This window comes from Triticum dicoccoides, chromosome 1B (assembly GCF_002162155.2).
Source record: "Triticum dicoccoides isolate Atlit2015 ecotype Zavitan chromosome 1B, WEW_v2.0, whole genome shotgun sequence".
Taxonomy (NCBI): Eukaryota; Viridiplantae; Streptophyta; class Magnoliopsida; order Poales; family Poaceae; genus Triticum; species Triticum dicoccoides.
In genome coordinates, this window is record NC_041381.1 from 177,225,616 (window position 1) to 177,250,595 (window position 24,980).

Consider the following 24,980-nt stretch of genomic DNA (forward strand, 5'->3'; position numbering starts at 1 on the left):
AAGCATATGAAACATAGTGAGCTTCTTTCGTTTGAGGGAGCACATGAACTTATTAAGTCTAGCAAGCATAGGATCATCTAGATCATCATCCTCATAACTATCCTCTGCATCAAGATACTCATCACTAGGAGTAGAAGGAGTGAAAAGAGGAGGATTTGATCATGGGGTTACCTTGACCTTGTCAGGAGAGCTTTGGTCTTCTCCATCTTCTACCACGGCATTTGCCATTAGGAACTTGTGAGCATTGCCCTTGTAGTCTTTCATGTAGTTGTAGGTGACCACATCACCACTCTTTTTCACTAGCCTCAAAGTGTTTTGAGAATCTTGAGCAACTACGGCAACACCACTAACATCATCCGGATCGGATTCTTCATGAGCAACCATTGCTTTCCCATCTCTCTTCTTGAGCTTGGAGTTCAAAGGATTTGGCAACTTCTTCTTGGGAAAGGACTTGGGAAGCCTTGGTTTATCTTCTCTCTTCTCGTAAGGGCACTCATTGGAGAAGTGGTTGGTTTCTTCACAGTTGTAGCATTTCCTCACTTTGTTCTTCTCGAACCTTCCCTTGAATTTTCCCGCGCTAAACTTTTTGACAAAGAGAGCAATGTCTTCATATGATGGACTCTCATCTGAGTCAATCTCATCACCATCCTCATCATCATCATGTTCTTCTTCTTGACTTTGCTCTTCTTCACATACATGCGTGGCCTTCAATGCAAGATTGATCTTTGATGTTGAGGTACCATGCATGGCAAGATGTTTTGTGGCATTTGCCTTTGACTCTTCAAATAGTTGGAAAGTGGATATGATGTCATCTGGGGTCATTTCCTTGAATCCATGGTGTTGTCTTATGTCCCACACCATTTGGTGATGATATGGAGCAAGAGCATGAAGCAACTTATCCATGAGGAGTCGCTTAATCAAGTTGAATCCATCTTGAGTCTTGTCACATTCACATGACTCAATGTCGGTGGTGAGAGTCATGAGACGCTCAAGTAGTTGCTTGGGAGATTCACCTTTCTCCATACAAAAGTTTTGCAATTGACCCTTGGCAATTTCATATTGAGCAAGCCGGAGAGTGGAAGTACCGGTCTTGGTCCTCACAATGCTATCCCATAATTCCTTGGCACTTGTGATATGTATATATGGTCTCCTTTGCTTGTCAGTCATACCTCTTCTTATGCACTGGTTGCTGTGTCATTGAGATTCTTGTCATAAACCTCTCTTGGAGTAAGATTCTTCGGGTCAACAGCTTGGTAGCCATACTCCAAGATCTCCAATATCTCATCATTTCCATATCGAAGATGATCCTGCATAGCAACTCTCCACAAAACAAAATCGGCAGTGTCATCAAGTAAAGGCGGTTTGCCTTGAGGGTTATACTTAGGTTTGTCTATTTGAGGTCTTGCATAAAGCCAAGGAACACTTGAGTGTTCATTACTAGGAGGTTGTTGGCCAAGTGAGGGAGTAGGCATAGCTGGCCTCGAGGCTGCACCACCAGAAAGTGGTGCAAGCATAGTGTGGCTATCCTTTGGACCAAGGCCTCAAGAGAGGAATCATGCTCCTCCTTTTGCTTAGCAAGAGATCGTTCCAGATCCTTTGAAGTGAAGGACTTGGCTTCCATGGAAGCCCCGCCCGTATTCTTCGGATCTACAACAAGGGGAGTCCCATCAAGGTTCATCTCGCTTTAGGGCGAGAATAGAGCATGAGGCTCTGATACCAATTGAAAGGATCGATATGGACCTAGACCGGGGGGGTGAATAGGTACAATTACAAATTTTAATTGTTACTTAGCAATTTTAGGCAATAATGCGGAATATGAAGTTGAGCCTAACAATTGCAAGAGTAAAATTATGAGCTAAGCAAGGTAAACAAGTAGCACAAGTAGGAGAGAAGCAAACTCAATATGATATAACTAAAAAGACTAAGAGACAAGTAACCACAAGTAGGGAGTTAGGGTTAGGGATAACCGCAACTCTGAGAGACGAGGATGTATGCCGATGTTCACTTCCTTGGAGGGAAGCAACGTCACTGTTAGAGAGGTGGGTGTTACCATGAAGGCACACCAACGCCACGAAGGCTCACCCTATTCTCCCTTTGAGACAACACCACGAAGGCGTTTCTCAAGCACTAGTGGTAGACCTTGCGGTAGTCTCCAAACCCTCACAAACTCTTCGGGGGTAATCACAAAGAACGATTCCTCTCCGAAAGACTCCTACCGCCTTGGAGTCTCCAACCTCCAAGAGTAACAAGAACGATGGGGAAAAGCTCAAGACTTGCTCAAATCATGAATTCCTTGGGTGCAAAGAAGGGGAAGGAGTGGACCTATCACTTGGCTGGACAACTTTTCTCAAATGCTCTCAAATCCCTTAGGGATCTAAGATTTGGTGTTGGAGTGAGAGAGAGAGAGAGAGAGAGAGAGAAATGTGTTCTAGGGTTTGCTCAAAGTGAATGGTCAACCCTCTCACAAGGGGGAGAAGGGATATATATTGTGTGAAAACAAATGTGGCCGTTGTAGCACAAGTGAATGGGCAAGCCGGACACCCGGGCAAGATGGCATGACATCCGGACTGGCGAGGCACTTGAAGAACAGAGGAGAAGCGTAGATAAAAACAGACGGGCCGGATATCCGGGGCAAAGCCCGGACATCCAGCAACACAGGAAATACCAGACAACCGAGGCGAAGCCCGGATGTCCGGCAACTACGTGCAAACCTACTGGAGTATGGTTGATAGGGAGCCGGACATCCGGGGCAAAGTCCGGACATCCGGCGTGGCTGGAACTCCCAGACATCCGGGGTGTAGCCCAGACATCCGGCGACAATAGGCAGACCTACTGGTGTCTAAATAGTAGTGAGCCAGACATCCGGAAAGTGGGCTGGATATCCGGGGTGCGGCCGGACATCCGGATGGCAGCCCGAACATCCGGCATGGGAGCAAACAGAAAATATGCACCAAAGTATTTTTGTGTGACCCTAAGTTTTTGAAGCTAGGAATTATTGTAGCTTGAGCAAGTCTTTTCACTAACCCTACCGATCCCCTCATAATAGTGCGGGATCCTATACTCAAGAAATTAAATGATGCACTCTTTTTGATACTTCTTGCTTGAGTATACTTCGGGTAAAATCAACTTCGTATGCTCACGATCCACACACTTTGACGAACCGGGGACTAACACCTGAGGTTTACTTGACAAACATAGTTAGACCCCTACATGTAAATTGTCATCAACATCAAAACATGATGTAAGGGCATGATTGCACTTTCACATACCCCCCGATACTACTCAAAGATTCATCAAAATAAGCAAACAACACACAAAAACAGAATCTGTCAAAAACAGAACAGTCTGTAGCAATCTGTAACTTTCAAGTACCTCTGTAACTACAAAAATTATGAAATAAATTGGTGGACGTGAGTATTTTTTCTATTAATCAACTGAAAAAAGAATCAACCTAAAATCAATCTCCAGTCAAAAATGACAGCTATTCTCGTGAGTGCAAAAGTTTCTGTTTTTTACAGCAAGATCGCAAAGACTTCACCCAAGTCTTCCCAAAGGTTCTACTTGGCACAAACACTAATTAAAACATAAAACCACATATAAAAAGAAGCTGGATTAATTATTTACTACTAAACAGGAGCAAAAATCAAATAACAAAAATAAAATTGGGTTGCCTCCCAACAAGCGCTATCGTTTAACGCCCCTAGCTAAGCATTAAAACACGAATAGATCTAGGTATTGCCATCTTTGGTATGCAATCCATAAGTGGCTCTCATAACAGATTCATAAGGCAATTTAATTTCTTCCTAGGAAAGTGTTCCATGCCTTTCCTTAATGGAAATTGGAATCTAATATTTCCTTCTTTCATGTCAATAATTGCAGCAATCGTTCTACGGAAAGGTCTACCAAGAATAATAGGACATGTAGAATTGCAATCTATATCAAGAACAATGAAATCTACGAGCACATAATTCCTATTTGAAACAATAAGAACATCATTAATTCTTCCCATAGGTTTCTTAATAGTGGAATCCGCAAGATGCAAATTTAAAGAACAATCATCAAATTCACGGAAACCTAGCACATCACACAAAGTTTTTGGAATCGTGGAAACACTAGCACCCAAATCACACAAATCGTAGCATTCATAATCTTTAATCTTAATTTTAAAAGTAGGTTCCCACTCATCATAAAGTTTTCTAGGGATAGAAACTTCTAGCTCAAGCTTTTCTTCATAAGATTGCAGCAAAGCATCAACGATATGTTTCGTAAAAGCTTTATTTTGATCATAAGCATGTGGAGAATTTAGCACGGATTGCAACAAGGAAATACAATATATCAAAGACCAATTAACATAATTAAATTCCTTGAAATCCAAAATAGTGGGTTCATTTCTACTTAAAGTTTTGACCTCTTCAATCCCACTTTAATCAATTTTTGCATCTAGATCTAAAAACTCCAAATCATTGGGACGCTTTTTAACTAAAGTTGATTCTTCTCCAGTCCCATCTTTATCAAGATTCATATTGGAAAACAAAGATTTAATAGGAGTCACATCAATCACTTTTAGATCTTCATCATTATTATCATGAAAACTAGAAGAACACGCTTTCACAAAGCAATCCTTGTTAGCACGCATCCTAGCGGTTCTTTCTTTGCACTCATCAATGGAAATTCTCATAGATTTGAGGGACTCATTGATATTATCCTTAGGTGGAATAGATCTAATTTTCAAAGAATCAACATCAAGAGAAATTCTAGCCACGTTCCTAGCCAACTCATCAATCTTAAGCAATTTTTCTCCAACCAAAGCATTGAAATTCTTTTGCGAACTCATAAATTCTTTAACACTATTCTCAAAATCAGAGGGCATCTTATTAAAAATTCCATAAGAGTTGTTGTAGGAATTACCATAATTATTAGAACAATTACTAGGAAATGACCTAGAATTAAAATTTCCTCTATACGCGTTGTTACCAAAATTGTTCCTACCAACAAAATTCACATCCATAGATTCATTATTATTCTCAATCAAGGTGGACAAAGGCATATCATTAGGATTAGAAGAAACACTTTTATTAGCAAACAATTTCATAAGTTCATCCATCTTTCCACTCAAAACATTAATCTCTTCAATCGCATGAACCTTTTTACTAGTAGATCTTTCGGTGTGCCATTGAGAATAATTAACCATAATATTATCTAGGAGCTTAGTAGCTTCTCCTAAAGTGATTTCCATAAAAGTGCCTCCCGCAGCCGAATCTAAAAGATTTATAGAAGCAAAATTCAATCCGGCGTAAATTTTTGTATAATCATCCACAAGTTCAAACCATGTGTAGGGCAATTACGTATCATTAATTTCATCCTCTCCCAAGCTTGTGCAACATGCTCATGATCAAGTTGCTTAAAATTCATAATATCGTTCCTAAGAGAGATGATCTTAGCAAGGGGAAAATACTTAGAGATAAAAGCATCTTTGCACTTATTCCATGAATCAATACTATTTTTAGGCAAAGAAGAGAACCAAGTTTTAGCACGATCTCTAAGTGAAAAGGGAAATAGCTTCAATTTAACAATATCATTATCCACATCTTTCTTCTTTTGCATATAACACAAATCAACGAAGTTGTTTAGATGGGTTGCGGCATCTTCACTAGGAAGGCCAGAAAATTGATCTTTCATAACAAGATTCAACAAAGAGGTATTAATTTCACAAGATTCGGCATCGGTAGCAGGAGCCATCGGAGTGCTAATAAAATCATTGTTGTTGGTATTGGAAAAGTCACATAATTTACTATTATCTTGAGCCATCGTGACGAACAATTAATCCAACACACAAGCCCTCAAGAAGCAAACAAAAAGAGGCGAACGGAAAAGGGGCGAAGAAAAGGCAAAGATTTTTGAAAATTGTTTAGAAGTGGGGGAGAGGAAAACGGGAGGCGAATGGAAAATAATGTAATGCGAGGGAGAAGAGTTTATGATGGGTACTTGGTATAGCTTGACTTGATGTAGATCTCCCCGGCAACGGCGCCAGAAATCCTTCTTGCTACCTCTTGAGCATGCGTTGGTTTTCCCTTAAAGAGGAAAGGGTGATGTAGCAAAGTAGCGTAAGTATTTTCCCTTAGTTTTGAGAACCAAGGTATCAATCCAGTAGGAGACAACGCACAAGTCACCTAGTACCTGCACAAACAATCAAGAACATTGCAACCAACGCGATAAAGGGGTTGTCAATCCCTTCACGGTCACTCGCAAAAGTGAGATCTAATAAAGATAGTAAAGTAAATATTTTTAGTATTTTTGTTGTATAGATTGGAAAATAAAGATTGCAAAATAGTAAGCGAGATGTGATATAATGGAAAAGAGATGTAATATAATAGAAAAGAGACGTGGGGACCATAGGTTTCACTAGTGGCTTCTCTCAAGATAGCATGTATTACGGTGGGTGAACAAATTACTGCCGAGCAATTGATAGAAAAGCGCATAATTATGAAGACATCTAAGGCAATGATCATGAATATAGGCATCATGTCCGTGTCAAGTAGACCGAAACAATTCTGCATCTACTACTAATACTCCACACATCGACCGCTATCCAGCATGCATCTAGAGTATTAAGTTCATAAGAACAGAGTAACGCATTAAGCAAGTTGACATGATGTAGAGGAATAAACTCAAGCAATAAGATATAAAACCCATCTTTTTATCCTCGATGGCAACAATACAATATGTGCCTTGCTGCCCCTACTGTCACTGGAAAAGGACACCGCAAGATTGAACCCAAAGCTAAGCACTTCTCCCATTGCAAGAAAGATCAATCTAGTAGGCCAAACTAAACCGATAATTCGAAGAGACTTGCAAAGATATCAAATCATGCATATAAGAATTCAGAGAAGAACCAAATAATATTCATAGATAATCTTGTTCATAAATCCACAATTCATCGGATCTCGGCAAACACACCGCAAAAGAGTATTACATCAAATAGACCTCCAAGAACATCGAGGAGAACTTTGTATTGAGAATCAAAGAGAGAGAAGAAGACATCTAGCTAATAACTATGGACCCAAAGGTCTATGGTAAACTACTCATGCTTCATCGAAGAGGCTATGGTGTTGATGTAGAAGCCCTCCGTGATTGATTCCCCCTCCGACAGATCGCCCGAAAAGGCCCCAAGATGGGATCTCACGAGTACAGAAGGTTGCGACGGTGGAAAAGTGGTTTGGTGGCTCTCCCTGATGTTTCTAGGGTACAAGAGTATATATAGGCGAAAGATGTACGTCGGCGGAGCTACGAAGGGCCCACGAGAGTGGGGGGCGCGCCTACCCCCTGGGCGCGCCCTCCTGCCTCGTGGCCTCCTCGTGGCGTTCCAGACTTCTACTCCAAGTCTTCTGGTTTGCTTTCGGTCCAAGAAAGATCATCGCGAAGGTTTCATTCTGTTTGGACTCTGTTTGATATTTCTTTTCTGCAAAACTCTAAAATAGGCAAAAAAAACAGAAACTGGCACTGGGCCTCGGGTTAATAGGTTAGTCCCAAAAATAATATAAAAGAGCATATTAAAGCCCATTAAAATCCAAAAAAAATAATATAATAGCATGGAACAGTCAAACATTATAGATACGTTGGAGATGTATCAGAGCTGCGTCAACCCGGTGACTCCCAAGGCCGATCCCGCGCCCCCCTTCTTCCTTTTCCTCCCATGCTTCCCTCTCCCTCACCCTTTCTCTGTTTCCCCATGGAAGGAGCTCCCAACGCCATAGCGTCGCCCCGTGCTCCTATCGCACCTGAAACAGCCGCCGCGCCCGGACCTACCCCGCACCTCGCCTTCGACCTCGGCCGCCCGCCAAGCCACCGGAGGTTGCCAGCCACTCAAGTCTCGCACCCTACCGGGTCTCCTCCGCCTTTGCTCTGCCTGGTTCTGGCCAGTCCGGCCATCTCCGCCATTCCTCGTTGTTGCCACGTCGCCTATTGTCGAATCGGCGTCACGTCCAAGCACCGGCGGCGCCGTGGCCTCGTCTCTGCTTCGAGCAAGCGAAGGAGGCGCGTTAGCCTCGATCCTCTGCCTCCTTTGCTTCGTGGTCGCATTGACCGCATCGGCCAGATGCGTGCAACTCAGCTTCGCGGCCTGCTGTTGCCACTGTCTGGGCCTTGGCCCATGGTGAGAACCCCAGTCGCCGCCCTGTTTCAGATTCGGCCCAACGCATGTTTTTTTTCCTGGACGATTTTGCTAATTATCCAGAGAACATAGTTTTCCAGAAAAACCCTCGTTGTTCATGCATTTAATATCTCACCATCCGTGCATCGGATTAAAACAAACTATATATGTAAAATGCTTAGAATTTTGTGTAGATTAATAATTTGCAACTTTCATCCCTATTTAAAATGTTTAACTTGTTGTTTGAATTAATTTGCTTAAATAACATGTTAAATGGTTTATTTCACAACTTAATAACCGTAGCTCGGACTTAAATAAACTTTATATGTAAATGGGGTAGCAAAATGCATAGATTAACATAATGCACTTTATTTCCCTGTTTAACAACTCTAAATTATGGCTTAGGCAGAACAGTACCAAATTTGGAATATGCACATGGGGATTTTCCGGATTTGTTGTTTGTGTTTCCAGCCTCATTTAAACTTGCCTAGATAGGTAGATTCTTTTTGCTTCACCTCTTGCCATGTTAAGAACATTTAAATTTGTTGAGTTCATAATGAGAGCAAACTAAATACTTGAATGTGGTGATTCGTCAATATGCAACTCGTTGGATATTGAGCTCCACTTAATTTGTAGTATTGTTTGTTGCACTTTGCCATGCCATGCAGATTTAAACCGGACATGCATCACACTTGATTGTGCATCATGCCATATGTATGCTTGTGTGTTTACCATGTCGTTTTCTTCTTTCCGGTGTTGCTTCTTAGTTCCGGTAACATTACGGATTGTGAGGATTCGTTCGACTACGTTGGTTCGTCTACTTCATGGACTCGGTCTTCTTCCTAGCGGGATTTCGGGCAAGATGACCGTCACCTTGGATCTCACTACTATCTTTTCTATGCTAGTTGTCTCGATGCTATCGCTATGTCGCGCTTCCTATCACTTGTTTACCAAGCCTCCCAATATGCAATGAAACATCCTCTAACCTTTTTCACCATCCCAGCAAACCGTTGTTTGGCTATGTTACCACTTTGCTTAGCCCCTCTTATAGCGTTGCTAGTTGCAGGTGCAGTTGCAGGTTGTTCCATGTTGGAACATGGATATCTTGAAATATCACAATATCTCCTATTTAACTAATGCACATATATACTTGGTAAAGGGAGGAAGGCTCGGCCTTTTGCCTAGTGTTCGCTCCACTCTTGCCGCCCTAGTTTCTGTCATACCGGTGTTATGTTCCTTGATTTTGTGTTCCTAACACGGTTGGGGTTTATGGGGCCCCCTTCACAGTTCACTTTGAATAAAACTCTTCCAGCAAGGCCCAACCTTGGTTTTACCATTTGCCTAATAACAATTAAACATGCATAGGGACTGACTAGCACCCGCGGATTCTTAATCAACAACCCGGACCGGTGCTCTTCATGAGTGTTGGTCCAAACTAGAGCATTGTGCGGGGCCGCCCCAGGGCAACCTGGGTTATTTTGGCACATGTATGCATCGCTTATCCGATCGTGGCCTGAGACGAGATACGCGCGGCTCCTATCGGGGTATCGGCACGTCGGGAGGTCTTGCTGGTCTTGTTTTAACATTGTCGAAATGTCTTGTGAGCCGGGATTCCGAGCTTGAATGGGTTGTTCCGGGAGGAGGATTTTCCTTTGTTGATCCTCAGAGTTTGTGATGGACTAAGTTGGGACACCACTGCATGGTTTAATCTTTCGAAATCCCTGCCCGCGGTTATGTGGTAGATGAGAATTTTTAATATTCGGTTGTAGAGAACTTGACACCAGATCCAAATTAAAATACACCAACCGCGTGTGTAACCGTGATCGTCTCTTTTCGAGTAAGGTCAAGAAGAGAACACGGTGGGGTTATGTTTGAACGTAAGTAGTTTAGGATCACTTCTTGATCATTACTAGTTTGCGACCGTTTGCGTAGTTTCTCATCTTACTCTTGTACTCGTAAGTTAGCCACCATACAATGCTTAGTCATTTTCTGCAACCTCAACACTTATCCATTCCATACCCATTAAGATTTGCTAGTCTTGATACCCATGGTAATGGGATTGCTTAGTCCTCGTGGCTCAAATATTACTACAACAACAGTTGCAGGTACATGTAATGTGATGATCTGACGTGAGAGCGATGTTTGCTTGTTTTAGAGCTCTTCTGCTTCTTCTTCTTTGATCAGGGGATAGGTTCCTGGTCGACAGCCTAGGCTAGCAGGGTGGATGTCGTTTGAGTTTCTGTTTGTGTTTCATCTGTAGTCGGACGTTGCTCATATGTATGATGTTGTTGTATTCATGTGGCATTTGTATGCCTTGTATGTATCCCCATCTATTATGTAATGGTAGGATGTAATGATATCCACCTTGCAAAGCGTCTTCAATATGCGCTTCTATCCTTGGTGGGACCTTTGAATTCCTCGGGGATAGGGTCGCATATTGGGCGTGACATAGTGGCTGGGTGGCGCCTCTTAAGGCGGTCCTGTGCGCACTTGTATTGTTTGTGCACCTCGGCTCATCCTATGTGTCCATTTTACATAGCAGCACAACCTTGTCAACCTTGTCATGTGCAGCTCCAACAATATCTTTATGCTTTAACTATGAAATGTAAAGAATCAAGCATGATGAAAAGAATAAAAGTAGCATGAATATGAATTTTGAAAGTTTGGCTTACACATAAACGATTTTAAAACCACAAGATCAAAGTAATAAACAGAACCATGTTGGCATTTAGTCTTTGTGGTTGTCCACCACTAATATACATGCACACGCTAGCAAAGGGCACAGAAGGAAGCACCTCGACATGTAAGGTTATTTGCAAAAATAGTATTGATTTCTCGATTAAGCTTAAGCGGGAGTCTTTGTAGCACAAAATGAGAATGATTGCACAAGTATGGAATTAACAAAGGATATACTTCAGTTATAAGACAACACGTAAGTTTTGTGTGATCTAGCTTGAGGACAACGATTAAATGTCAAAAAGGTTTCGAGCTTCGACATCTCACCTTCACCATTGTTCCTAACACTGCATCAGTGTAATCAATCGTTAGATCAGAATACAAACTGAGACCTTCTCTGCGGATGCCTTCTTCTCCTTCCACATGAACAAATATATAAAAGTCACCTGCATGATAAGATAGAAATGGGTAATAACTAACAATAACAATAATATCTTCTCCGAGTAAGTGGATCCTAATAAACTAAACTGAAAAGTGAGTATTGTTTCATCCAGACTGTATTACTCCACTTAAAGCATACAAATCAACAAGTATAAGCACCTTATCAATTGATAGATATCTCAGTATGGACAACCTAGGCATAGCTCTGACAAAGTTACTTGTTTAAACTAAACATGCGGAAAACTACATAAGGGGTTCATGAGTTTACATAACCTTGTATATATTGCCTAGTGCTTGCCTTTTCTTGTCAACACTACCTCCTTAGGTAAGTCAAATAGCTGAACCATCCTCAATACCTCCCTATCCTGAATGATAATAGCTTGTGCAATGTTCAACAATTATCTTCCCACTGCCATCACAATTTAATTAAGCAAGAAGATATGTAACAACAAGATGTAGTAATTAAAGTGTCATACATCAAAAGGAACTAACTAAAGTGTATCATTCTGAACTTGATGAAAGAGAGGACTTTGTTTCCTAACAAACCTTCCTGGAAGAATTTTAGCAAAACAGAAATCATGCCATTTTAGTTACTTTAGAAGTTGCAGTTGCTATACATTGAAATCAAGATTATTCCCATTTAAAATTTAGAATCTAAATTATGAGAAGTGAGCATACAGTGTTACTATTACAGTTAGGTGTTGATTTGAGCAGAATAATCAGCAAAGTATAACTAATCGAGACAAGTGTGGTTAAAATTCAACTTCAAAAGTATAAACAAGACAGATTTGACATCTGCCAAATCATTAATCAACTATGCTCGTACACGGGATGACATTTTTATTTTGAACACAAACCTACAAAAAAAGAGTTGAGAATGATTCATTTAGTAACCAAGATGCTATCTGCTCAATATTAATAACAGAAGAGCCCTCGATGAACCTCAAAAACACTAAGAGCTCAACATGAATATGAACAAATAGCATTATCATCGGCTGATTGATCTGACCCATATGCCGCAGTAAGCAAAAGAGCTTAATACAGGGGAATAGGTGTTAGCCTTGTTGAAATCTACACACCCCAGGATTGGCATCCTTTCTGTACGAGCAGAGACATGATAGGTGCTCATGTAAGGAACCAATCAAATGTGCATCTTATTTTGTTACACATTATCTAAGAATACATCCACTGGTGCTTCACTCTTCCAGACATTCTAGCTATGTCATAGGATAAATCTTGCAACAGATCAATCAAAGAAAGGTCCATGACAAAAGACATTGTGACACTCAAATAATAAGTGTTCATCTAGAAGCATGTGAATCACTAAGGATGGTTAATAGCCTAAGACAGGTTGTGCCCTATGTTGGTTATTAAAAAAGGTAGTAGACTAATATTAGTTGTGTGGAACCAATTGGAAGGTATCTTTTAGTCATGGATACAAAACAAATATTCAGGTTTACAAGGAGAAGTGTTCATCTAGAAGCATGTGAATCACTAGGATGGTTAATAGCCTAAGACAGGTTGTGGCCTATGTTGGTTAACATAAAAGACAATTAACTGATATTAGTTGTCTTGACCCAATTGGATGGTATCTAGAAATCAAGGACACAAAACAAATGTTCAATTTTACAAGGAGAGGCGCCATCAATGGTGACTGCATAACTGAGCCATTAGTATCCTACTAGCCTTCCTTCTAGTAGATGAATAACTGACCAATCACGGGAAAACTTTAGCAAACCAGAGTTCCTAGAGACATGCAAAATTAATCGTCAGTAACCGCCCTAGTTCACCTTGCAATCAGTCATCTTGTGTACATACAAATTCAGGCAAAATCCAAATATTATCGATCTATAAAATACAGCGCATTTCCACTCTCAATTGAACAAATTGTAGACTATCTTCCCTTGATTCCAAATCACCCGCCGAGATTACACAAATTGTGAAGGGGAATAGGAACAGGGTTTCAGCCAACTCACCAGTACTTGGTGGCCTTGCACTGTTTGCGCCTAAACGTGGTTGGCCTGAAGCACAACGCGCAGACCCCGGCTACGGCCGGTGGAGGCGTCGGCGCCTCCACGACCTCCTCCTCCTGTGGTGTCCACATCGGCGCCTCTGGCACCTCCGCCTCGTGCAGCACACAGGGAACAACTCAGAACAATACACAAGCACCGACTCCCGCTCCGCCAGGTCGGATTCCTTGGTTGCGAGGCGCCGCACCTCCTCCCTTCGCTCCGCGGTGCGCTGCGGGATAATAGCAGCATCATTACTAGCACCAGGATAAACAACATCACCGTTACTGAGGTGAAGGAGGACGCGGGTGGGTCGAGTAGGGAGCCGACAGGGAGGATATGGAGTGGTGGCGGCACGAGAGGAAGGAGGGAGGGGAGCACCGCCTGGATCTTGCCTTCATAGGGAAGAAATCACCCTTTTCTCTCTATCCCTAGGTTTAACCGGGACGTTTTATCCAGTGAAGGTGCTATCTTCGGGAGAGATATTCAACGAGGCACAATACTTCAGAATCGTCGACACAGTAAATGGACATGTGGATCAGACGAGCGGGCGCTCCTTCCGCGTACCTTAATGTGTTCAGACTTCTGCGTGAATGTTCAGACTTGATTTTAACTGCTTATTTAAAATTTAGATAGAAGAAAAAAAATGAGCCTAGGAATAATATAGAAGACCGACACGTGGCAGCCTACCAGTCCGAGGGGTGCGATGCAGCGTTCCAACCCGCCGCCCGGATCCAAAGCACCGCGATAGACTTCCGGCCTTTCCTCCCCTTCCCCCTTCCCCCCACCCCACACTCCCCTTTCTCTGAAAAGAAGCCGCGATACGGTTTCCTCGGCCTCGGCAGCGTTCTCATGGCGGACGGCGTGCTCATAGCGGACGGCAACCTAAGGTTGGAGGAGGCAGTAGACGAGAGTGGCTTCCTAGAGCCTTTCTTCTACGACGAGGCGGAGGTCGTGGCAGAAGCGGCGGCGGCGGCGGAGAGGCGGCAGCGGGAGGCTGAGGAGAAGGCGGCGGAGCATGCGCGGAAGATGGAGGAATTCAGGCGGAGAAAAGCAGCGCATCAGGCCGTCATCGACAGGATCCGCGAGTACGATTCCAAGACGGGGAAAGTCTGCTACACCCGATTCTTCAACACGGACTTCTCCGTATTTGACATCGACGAGGAGTGTAAGTCCAAAATCCAATTCTTCCATGCAATCCATGTTTTGTCTTCACATTGTATAATTATCGCCCTTCCAATGCGATACACTGACATAAACGGGTGCTGTTTTGATTTTTTTTTTCTACGGCAAGCAGCTCCTTTGGCTCCAATGCGATACACTCACAAAACACCATCCAAATACACCAACTCACTCGGAAGACAGGTGTACGACGTGTCTGACTCTGTAAACATCCTCTCAGTGAAGATAGTCTCTTCGGATGTGGGATTTCCGCTAAAGGTGTATGGTACCGTGATTGCAAGAGATTACCTCGATTTCAAGTGTGTCTATCTGTTCCGTCGCAGTAGAGAGGATTATCAGCTCATCAACTCAGAGGTAGGACAGCTTTTCTTTGAAGACCATATACGTACGACAAGTCATTTCTCATTGTGTGGTGATGGCCGCTTTTTTTCCATGGCTAGTCAGTTCTTTTACATTTTGTCAGGACTGAACCGGTGTCGATGAGCTTCAGTTAGCTGTAGCAATTCAGGCGATAAACGCTTCAGGCAAAATGGACGGCTGAGATGGCTCCTCACAGTTACTGTTCGTCGCTAGCCGTTAGATCGAGTTGTAACGTTACCGTTAGCAGTTACTGTTTCGTTTCACCCCGTTGCTGGGAGCTATCGCCTATATAATAGCCGGGCTGTGGCTGGCAAAAGGCATCGTGAATTCTGAGATTTGTCTAGATGGCTAAGTAAACCAAATATAAATAGAAATATCTGGATCTGGGCGAAGTTTTCCCCAATTCTCCCTTACAAATCCCTAGATCGATCCCTTGATATTAGCTGGGTCCTGACAAATTGGTATTCAGAGCAACCTTTCCTTGGCGGCGATGAAGTTTTGGGGGCGGAAATCTTTCTTCCGAGCTATTCTCACCCTACTTCCTACCCTTTCCTTCTGATCGGCGGCGGAGAATGACGGAGTTGGCGTCGGGGTTGAAGGACTGGAGGCGGTGTAGGCGGCGCAGGCGGCGGAGATCGTTCGGGTACAGATCAGCCGAGCCGGAGTGGTTGGTCGAGTACCTTGCTTGATCGGTAAAATTCCACGTCTGAGCACTGATCCGTGTACCTTGGCGGTGAGTAAGGGTTGCTGGACCATCCAGTCGTAAAATTCCTCAACTCTAATTCAGATCGAGGAGATGGGACGCGCAAAGGCAATTGATGAGGCCGATTTGCAAGAGGTACTGTCTATGCGTGAAGATTTGGGTGTTCTTCAGAAGGATCAAGCCCAGATGCAAGCGGATATGGCCAAACTGCATGATGATGTTCATTCAGTCAGTTCCAAGCAAGGAGAAATATCACTGCAAGTGGGAAGCGTAGAGCAAGTAGTTTTGGACTTGGGCAAGCAATTATCCACTATAAATGCAGTGCTACAGACCTTGGTTAAGGCTCCTATACAGAGAGAGACCTCAGATTCAGCTTCGAGTTCACAGCAAGTGCCCAAGTCCCCAACAGTGTCTCAAGAACAATTGCAAAACCAAGCACTCAGGACAGAGCAACTCAAGAAACAACTTGAAGCAGAAAAAGAGAAGACCAGACAGTTGGAAGAGCTACAAATGCAGAACTTGCCTCCCATCAGAACAAACAGGCCTGCAGCTCCACCAGGATTCAATCAGCAAAGCAGAACAGAGCATGCTAGTCCTTTAGGAACCCCACTGACTGCCAAGCACAATGCTTATACACCTGCATTTCAACAGCACTACCAACAAAACAGAGACAAACAATTGTGGCAGGGCTATGCAAAAACTTATGAGCAAGACATGCAATGTCAGTTCATGAAATCCTTGACAAAAGGGCCTAAAATGGATTTTCCTAGATTTGAAGGTGAAGATCCAGTGGGTTGGATAAGGCAATGCAACAGGTACTTTCAAATGTCTGGAGCACCAGAAGAATATAAGGTCTCATTAGCTCAACTCTACATCATGGGGGAAGCAGATGTGTGGTTAAGGAGGTCTGGACTACTGAAGAAAAAAAGTGTCATGGAAAGAATTCTGTATAGAAAACACTAAAAGATTCTCTGCTCAAGGCTCTTATGATCTAACTGAAAAATTTAACTCTGTTAAACAGTCCAACAGTTTAGTGTCTGAATACACAAAAGTGTTTGAAGACTTAATGGCAGATGTTCAAGAGGAAAACCCAGAACTGGGAGAATCCTGGTTTGTAAGATGCTATGTCAATGGATTGAGAGAGGGCATAAAATATCAGATCAGACCACTAAGGCCTCAAACCCTCATTGATGCTTATTGGCTAGCAAAAGATGTAGAGCCATGCCATTCCCCAGTGACAACAGTTCCTAAAAGAACTACTATCCCATACAACAATTATTATCAGAAATCTTTAGGGAGTTTTCCTCCTAAGCAGAACACAACACCTTTCAACCAGCAGCAAATCCCAATCAGGCAGGCTAAAGTTACTGCTAACAACACTCAGAAAATAAGGAAAGTAGGAGAATGTTGGAGATGTGGAGATAAATGGGTGCATGGTCATAAGTGTAAATTAGTGCCAACTATACATGTCATGGAACAAGAGATAGAGGAGCAAACTAACTTTGATGTGGAAGAACAGCAAAGTGAAGAACAATTAGAACCAGTTTCTGAGGGAGATCAGGCCATGTTCATATCTGCTTTTGCAATGGGACAACAGCTGGCAGTTCCCACCCCAACAGTAATAATATACATCAATGGAAAAAGGGCAGTGGCCTTACTGGATTCTGGCAGTACTACTTCCTTCATCAACCAGGATTTTGCAGTAAAAGCTAACTGCAACATGCTACCTGTAAAATCCAGAAGTATTTCTGTGGATGGAGGAGGAATACTAGTATCTGCTGCAGTGATTCCCAAATGTGAATTTCAGATTGCAAAACTGACCCTATCCCACAATTTCAGAGTACTTTCTCTACCAAGTCATGATGTGATCTTAGGATATGACTGGTTTACTGCTGTTAGTCCTGTGTCATTTGATATACCTGCACAGCAATTTGGGTTTACTCATGAAGGAAAACAGACTATATCTACAGCAATGTTCTCAACAGCTGCCTGCTTAAAAGAAAGTTCCTCCAAAAAGAGTAGACAAACTTATGGAAAAAGGGCCAGAAGTGTTTCTCTGCCAGGTCAATAACATACTCATGGATGCTCCTGAGGATTTTAAAACTCCTCCACAAATACAGATACTACTGTTGGAATATGCAGATCTTTTTGAAGAACCTAAGACCCTACCTCCTCAGAGAGCTCTAGACCACAAAATTCCTTTAGTAGAAGGAGCCACACCACCTCAAGTCAGACCTTACAAAGTTCCTCAGCACCAAAAGAAAGAAATGGAAGAGCAAATAAAGAAACTGTTGGCTGCACATTTGATAAAGCACAGCCAAAGTCCTTTTGCTGCACCAGTTTTATTGGTCAAGAAAAAAGATGGATCTATGAGGTTATGTACTGACTACATAAAATTGAATGCCCTCACAATTAAGAATAAATTTCCTATACCAGTTATAGAAGATTTATTGGATGAGCTCCATGGTGCTAAATATTTCACTAAATTGGATTCGAGGTCTGGATATCATCAAATTAGAATGTGCCCTGAAGATATACCAAAGACTGCATTCAGAACATTTTTGGGACATTTTGAATATTTGGTAATGCCATTTGGCCTTTCCAATGCCCCTGGCACATTCCAAGAGTTAATGAACACAGTTTTTGCTCCTTACCTAAGGAAGTTTGTATTGGTATTTTTTTGATGATATACTAATATTCAGCAAAAGTCTCAAGGAGCACTTGGAGCATATCAAACTGGTAATGGAGTTACTAAGAGAACATCAGCTCTATGCAAAGATGTCCAAATGTGTTTTTGCAGTGCAGAAAGTAGAGTACTTGGGCCATGTCATTTCTGAGAAAGGAGTAGCAACAGATCCACAAAAAATTGCAGCTATTGCAGAGTGGCCAATTCCTGAAAATAGTACTAAACTCAGAAGTTTTCTGGGATTGGCTGGGTACTACAGGAGGTTTATTAAAGGCTATGGGGTAATCTGCAGGCCTTTGCATGATTTGCTGAAAAAGGGGAAATTCCAGTGGCAACCTGAACACAACACAACATTCCAACACTTAAAACAAGCACTGACATCAGCTCCTGTGTTGGCCTTGCCAGATTTCACACAACCTTTTGTGTTGGAAACAGATGCTTGTGGCAAAGGTATTGGGGAAGTTCTCATGCAACAGGGGAGGCCAATATCTTATTACAGTTCTTCTCTCTACCCTAGGAATGCAGCTCTGTCTACATATGAAAAAGAGGCTTTAGCTATGTTGGAAGCCCTTAAGAGATGGAGGCACTATTTACTGGGCAAGGAAGTGATTATCAGAACTGATCAACAGTCACTGAAATTTATCACTGACCAGAAAATCACTGAAGGAGTTCAACATAAACTCATGATGAAATTGCTGGAATTTAATTTCACAATACAGTATAAGAAGGGAATCCAGAACAGGGTAGCAGATGCTTTATCCAGGCTACTCCCTCAGTGCATGGCCATATCTTCTGTTACTCCTGTCTGGGCAGAAGAACTGATAGAAAGTTACAAAAAGGACCCTGACAGTCTGCAGTTGCTGGAGAAGTTACTCCTTCAGAAAAACCATACATTGTCAGACTATTCTTTAACAGATGGCATCATCAGGCACAAAGGGACGATCCTAGTGGGCAACAACCCTGACTTAAGAATCAAGTTAATCACAGCATTGCATAGCTCACCAGTGGGGGGCCACTCTGGCAAGAGAGCAACATACCAGAGAATAAAAAGTATATTCTACTGGCCTGGGTTGAAAGCTTCAGTGGAGAATTTCATTGCTGCATGCCCCATATGTCAAAGAGCAAAGCATGAATCCTGCTTGCAACCTGGCCTCCTGGAGCCTCTACCTGTAGCTGACATGGCCTGGCAGCACATATCCATGGACTTTATTGAGGGGCTGCCTAATTCTCAGGGCAAGGATGTCATTATGGTCATTGTGGACAGATTCACAAAGTATGCACATTTTATTCCCTTACCCCATCCCTACTCTGTGCTCAGTGTAGCTCAAGCCTTTGTAGATAACATTATCAAGTCGCATGGCCCTCCCAAAATGATCATTTCTGACAGAGATAGGATATTCACTAGTCAGCTGTGGAAAGACATTTTTTCTGCATTAAAAGTGGAACTAAGGTACAACACAGCCTACCACCCACAAACAGATGGTCAGACTGAAAGAGTTAATCAGTGTCTGGAAACTTATCTAAGATGCATGACCACCTCTGCACCTAAGAAATGGCTGTCCTGGTTATCTCTAGCTGAATATTGGTACAACTCTACCTACCACACAGCAATAAAGATGTCACCATTCCAAGCCCTGTATGGTTTCCCTCCACCACTTATATCAGAATTGGCCATTCCTGGTCCTGATGACCCTGAAGCCCAAGACTTTCTGTCAGCAAAACAACAAATGTTGCAACAGTTGAAGGCAAACTTGGTACTAGCTCAAAACAGAATGAAGAAATATGCAGACACAAAAAGAGTTGAAAGAACTTTTCAAGTGGGAGAACCAGTCTATCTCAAAATGGCCCCTTATAGACTGGCAACATTTGGATTCAGAGGAGCACTGAAATTGCAAAACAAGTTTTATGGTCCCTTCCTGGTGATTCAGAAGGTGGGAAATTGTGCCTGCAAATTGCAACTGCCAAGTTCAGTGCAAATACACCCAGTCTTCCATGTAAGTCAGTTAAAAAGGCATGTGGGGGACAAATCAATTCCAGGACCTAATCTACCATTGGTGAATGCAGACGGGACAGTTAAAACAGGACCATCTGAAGTACTACAGGTGCGCCAAATTCCCCGCAACAATGCACCAGTTGTCCAGTGGCTTATCAAGTGGATCTACCTGTCTGTTGAAGATGCAACATGGGAAGACGCTGATTTCATTAAGTATACATTCCCGGATTTCTTCAGCGCCACTGCGCGCGCGTGGCGAGGCAAATCAGCAGCGCCGTGAGGACACGTCGGCTCTCAAGGGGGGAGTAATGTCAAGACTGAACCGGTGTCGATGAGCTTCAGTTAGCTGTAGCAATTCAGGCGATAAACGCTTCAGGCAAAATGGACGGCTGAGATGGCTCCTCACAGTTACTGTTCGTCGCTAGCCGTTAGATCGAGTTGTAACGTTACCGTTAGCAGTTACTGTTTCGTTTCACCCCGTTGCCGGGAGCTATCACCTATATAACAGCCGGGCTGTGGCTGGCAAAAGGCATCGTGAATTCTGAGATCTGCCTAGATGGCTAAGTAAACCAAATATAAATAGAAATATCTGGATCTGGGCGAAGTTTTCCCCAATTCTCCCATACAAATCCCTAGATCGATCCCTTGATATTAGCTGGATCTTGACACATTTCTGCTCCGGGAATAAATTATAGGGTGTTGGAAATTGTATGGCTCAATCATCAGATTATAGGTTGCAATCTCTCGGTATTCATTCATAAAAATACCCAAGTATTGTTAATGAAGCTTATGCTTGTTGTTTTGTATGGCTGGATCGTCATATAATCATGTCTTGGTATTCATAATAATACGCAAGGTTAGTTAAGTGTATTCTTGTTGTTTACACATGTTTAAGCATAAGAATAATGCATGGTTATGGTCGACAGAGGTTGCCACCTTCCATTTCCTTGTAAATTTTAGGGCCTATTGAATCGCAGAATTCCAAAAAGGCGTGAATAGAAAAAAGCGCAGGATTTTAGTGGCATTAATTTGGGAAGCGGACTAGGGCTGGTCATAATGGAGAGTAACATATACTAGTATCATACAGATGATACTAGTGTATGATACTACATCCATAGTGCATAGTATCATAAAGTAGTATCATAGATGGTCTCATTTATTACCATGCATGACACATAGTAGTAGAACATTTATTATGATACGGTATCTACCTATGTTACTACTATCCCCTCTCTCTTCTTTAATTGCCTGCCACGTAAGCATGTTTGTGAGTCCCAAGTACATGTTACTAGTTATGTTACCCCCACTATGGCCACTCGGCGACACACCCCTTCGAAATCATGTCCGCCCACCCGCTCTCTCGGGATCTGTGCAACTTACGAGGAAATGATTGTTGCGTGTCAATACGCGACCCAGGTGTACAAAGCAATAGTTAGTACCTGTCGTCTCACGTGTGAGCTTGCTCGGCTGAAGCGGAGTGGAGCAAGTTCATGACCGTCATGTGAGGACCGGGTCAGGGCAGGGGACGCCGGCCATGCGCAAGCTGAGGTCAAGGACGCCGGCCACGGCCATGACGCAAGTCCAGGTCAAGGACGCCGGCCACAGGCAGGACGCACACGACCTCAAACATGGCTAGCACGACGTACATGACACTGTTCCTAGGAGAAGCACGACCATGCCATTGCCAAGCTTGATGGCGACGGGGATGACCAGGACGCGAACGACGGTTATGCCAAGCTTGATGACGATGGAACGACCAGGACGGAACGACGTACAGGCGGCCAGCTCATGTCGTGCTAGGAAGCGATGCCGGCGGCGATATTGTCGCTGGCCGTGGTCACGCAGAACATACAGTCGGTGCCCAAGGTATGCGTGGTGTGTAGATGCGGAGCGCAGAATGTGGCAAACACAGACGAGGGCTACCTTGATTTGCTCGTCATGGTGGCATAGTTTTCCTCCTGGTTTTCTTCTCACAGGTGGTGGCTAGCCGCTAGAAAGCATGAGTTGATGTCGGTGGCCAGGGGCCCAGGGCCAACATGGTGTCGCCGACAGTGGCTGCGGAGGACCCGGCAAGCTCGGACGACGGTCACGGCTGACATGGTCTTCCTAATTCCTATGGGCTTTTTTCCAGGTACTAGCAAGAATAAGTGTTCAAGAAGGGGTGGGAGCTGTACAAGAGATTCAGGGGAAGAACAGATGGGAAGAACGGGTGTCTTGGGGAAGGTCAGTGGTGGAGATACCCACCACTTAACCATTCCATTGTTGCAGAATGCGCAAACCATGTGCGGGAGTGGTGGCTGCTCCTCTAGTGCAACAAGGGGGGCGCTGGATCGGAGCTTGACATGGGCGTCGTTGAGCTTGACATGGCAATGAGTACCATCTAACAGTGAGAACGAACGTGGGATTGCAAGCTTGATGATGAGACTGGCTCCCAACGGGATGATATGCAGTGTGAGGAGGATTGCAGTTTTTAAGAGCTGGCCAGAGGAGGAAGATGACCGTTGTCGTGAAGTGGAGTGTGCCGTTGGGAGGAAAAGAGGAGCGTGTGCATTTACTTAAGTTGGGTGGTTGGAAGTTGGCAGATGAGGACTTATAACAGAAACTTCTGTTCAGAGGGGCAGAAAGCGCGTGAACTAGAGCGCCGATATACACAAGTGAGAACGGAATAAGATATGATAAAGCTGTGAATACAAAGCGGCTAATATAATGAGTGAGAATCCCAATGCTGGTGGATGGGATGGATTGCAGTGAGGGTCGTCGCCGAGTGCTCATATACAATTTCGCATTAATTTGTGCCAAAGTTTGTTTGATTGCACAATAACATGAACAAAGGTTTCTTTCCTAGAGGTTTGAGTCGATGTAAAATTCAGTTTGAAATTTGTTTGTAGCGCAAAGGTATCAGTTGGAAAATATCCTATGTGATTCAATCTTACAAGTCAAACAACCCACGTAGGAAAAAATATTAACATTAAGGGTTTAAATCCTCCCAAACATGTATGAATATCCTTTGTACCAAAAAAGCCCTTAGTAAGATTAAAAAAAAGGAATGGTCATGATATCATAAGAAAATATGCTTTGAATATGGTATGGAGCAGAGTAGAACAGAACATGCTCACATGCAATCAGATGTCATGTAAATTTTTAAAAACAGTTTTATACTTGCATGCATGACAACAACTTTCATCCGATGCTTGTTTTTACTTCCATTCCGTTATCCAGATGAGGTTACTGCTAATCTGTAATGTGACCTTTTCTCATAGGATCAATCGTTGATCTTGACTGGACCAACTCGAGGACTTGTGTTACTAGATAGTATATATTTTGAGGTGGATCTTAAGATCAAGGATGACCAAGGGAAGAAAGACCAAGAACTTAGCAAGGGACTGTGTGTGATTGATGGCATATTAATGGGAGGGGAGGAACATGGTCATGTTGGACGTGAAGACCTTGATAGCAGGCTGAGCACTGTAGAGGTGAAATTTGCAGTAGTTAAACTTGCAGTGGAGGCTACCCTTGAAATCAAGGTTCTCAAAGGAGATTTCTATGGAGAAATCACAGCTTGCACCTCCAGGATTCAGGATCGCCTGGTGCTTCATGATAGCAAAGCAGGTGGTGTAATCTGTGATGGTACTGGAATGCTCCAGTTGTGGCGCCGTGTTGTAACTGTTGGAATGAAGGATATGCTTTTATTAACGGTTGCTACCCAGGCTAGTGATGTGGCAACTGCCTCTGCTACAAGAACCATTAATTTCACTCCACATGTGAACGGTGCAGAGGAAGATGAAATTACCTGTGGTGCTGTTAAGATGCTTATCAAGGTCAACTGGTCATTATTTCAATTGTAAACTTTGATGCACCTATGCTTATAATTGACCTATGTAATGGTTGCTAATGCGTCTCTTCATGGAGCTAAGTAGTGTTTGATGCAATTATATTTCAGCTGTAGACTCTGATTTGTTGCCTATATGACAAGTTGAGCTATTTAGAGGTTGCTAATGTACTTGGATCTCATGAAACTGAATAGGCTCCCCGTGATTACTGTTATCTTGTTGGACTTTTGATGGAAATGTACCTGCTGTAGTCTTGACTGCAATATTATGTCTTTATATATGTTTGTTTTTTCGAAAAAATGTCTTTATATATGGTATATGGAACTGACTGTTGTTTAACATTGATTGTTGTGAGTCATGGACTATTGGAGCTGGAAGAACATCACCGGGAACTATCTACTCTTTCAGTTCGCATGCAATGGTGTACTTCTGTTTTGGAACCACAGTTTGGCAAGTTTTATGTTTAAAATTTTAACTATCAATATAGCCATCAATGTATTCTGCCTATGTTGATAGCTAACTTTTTTTTACTTTGTATTTTTCCTTTTCTCTTTCTTCTGTGGGAGGCCTTTGCATTACATTTGAACGATGATAGTTCAGTTTATATTGTGCAAGATTTTACTAAATTAGCCAGCCAGGAACAATATGTATTGATTGTAATCCTTTTTAGCAGCTACATTTGGATAGCTACCCCTGCCACCCTGCTACAGGCATCAGATCTTGTACTGTACTCCCTATGTTCCAAGATATAAGTTGTAACGATTTAATAGTTTTCATGATGAATCTAATCTAATGGTATAAATTTGGTATTGTAGATATTAGTATTTTTTCTAAAAACTTGGTCAAACATGCGTGTGTTTGACTATTGAAAAACCTAAACCACCTTATATTTTGGAACGCGGGAGTATATGATTATAGTCTCGTTAGTCTGTTTTAATTACTCAATGATGT

General features: G+C 42.8%; 1 protein-coding gene across 1 annotated transcript; it reads left to right on the forward strand.

Annotated features, from left to right (window-relative positions):
* The first annotated feature begins 14,062 nt into the window (after positions 1 to 14,062).
* On the forward strand, positions 14,063 to 24,309 carry LOC119326544. The gene is made up of 3 exons (XM_037600182.1): positions 14,063 to 14,443; positions 14,573 to 14,811; positions 23,460 to 24,309. The coding sequence occupies exons 1-3, from the start codon at positions 14,128 to 14,130 to the stop codon at positions 24,042 to 24,044; spliced, it is 1,140 nt and encodes a 379-aa protein (XP_037456079.1). The 5' UTR covers positions 14,063 to 14,127; the 3' UTR covers positions 24,045 to 24,309.
* Positions 24,310 to 24,980: the final 671 nt, after the last annotated feature.

Bases quoted from the DNA above. Each gene is read 5' to 3' on its own strand.
- LOC119326544 (XM_037600182.1), top strand. From the start codon at position 14,128: ATGGCGGACGGCGTGCTCATAGCGGACGGCAACCTAAGGTTGGAGGAG. The intron at 14,444-14,572 runs GTAAGTCCAAAA...TACGGCAAGCAG, and splicing joins ATTTGACATCGACGAGGAGT to CTCCTTTGGCTCCAATGCGA. The intron at 14,812-23,459 runs GTAGGACAGCTT...CTTTTCTCATAG, and splicing joins ATCAGCTCATCAACTCAGAG to GATCAATCGTTGATCTTGAC.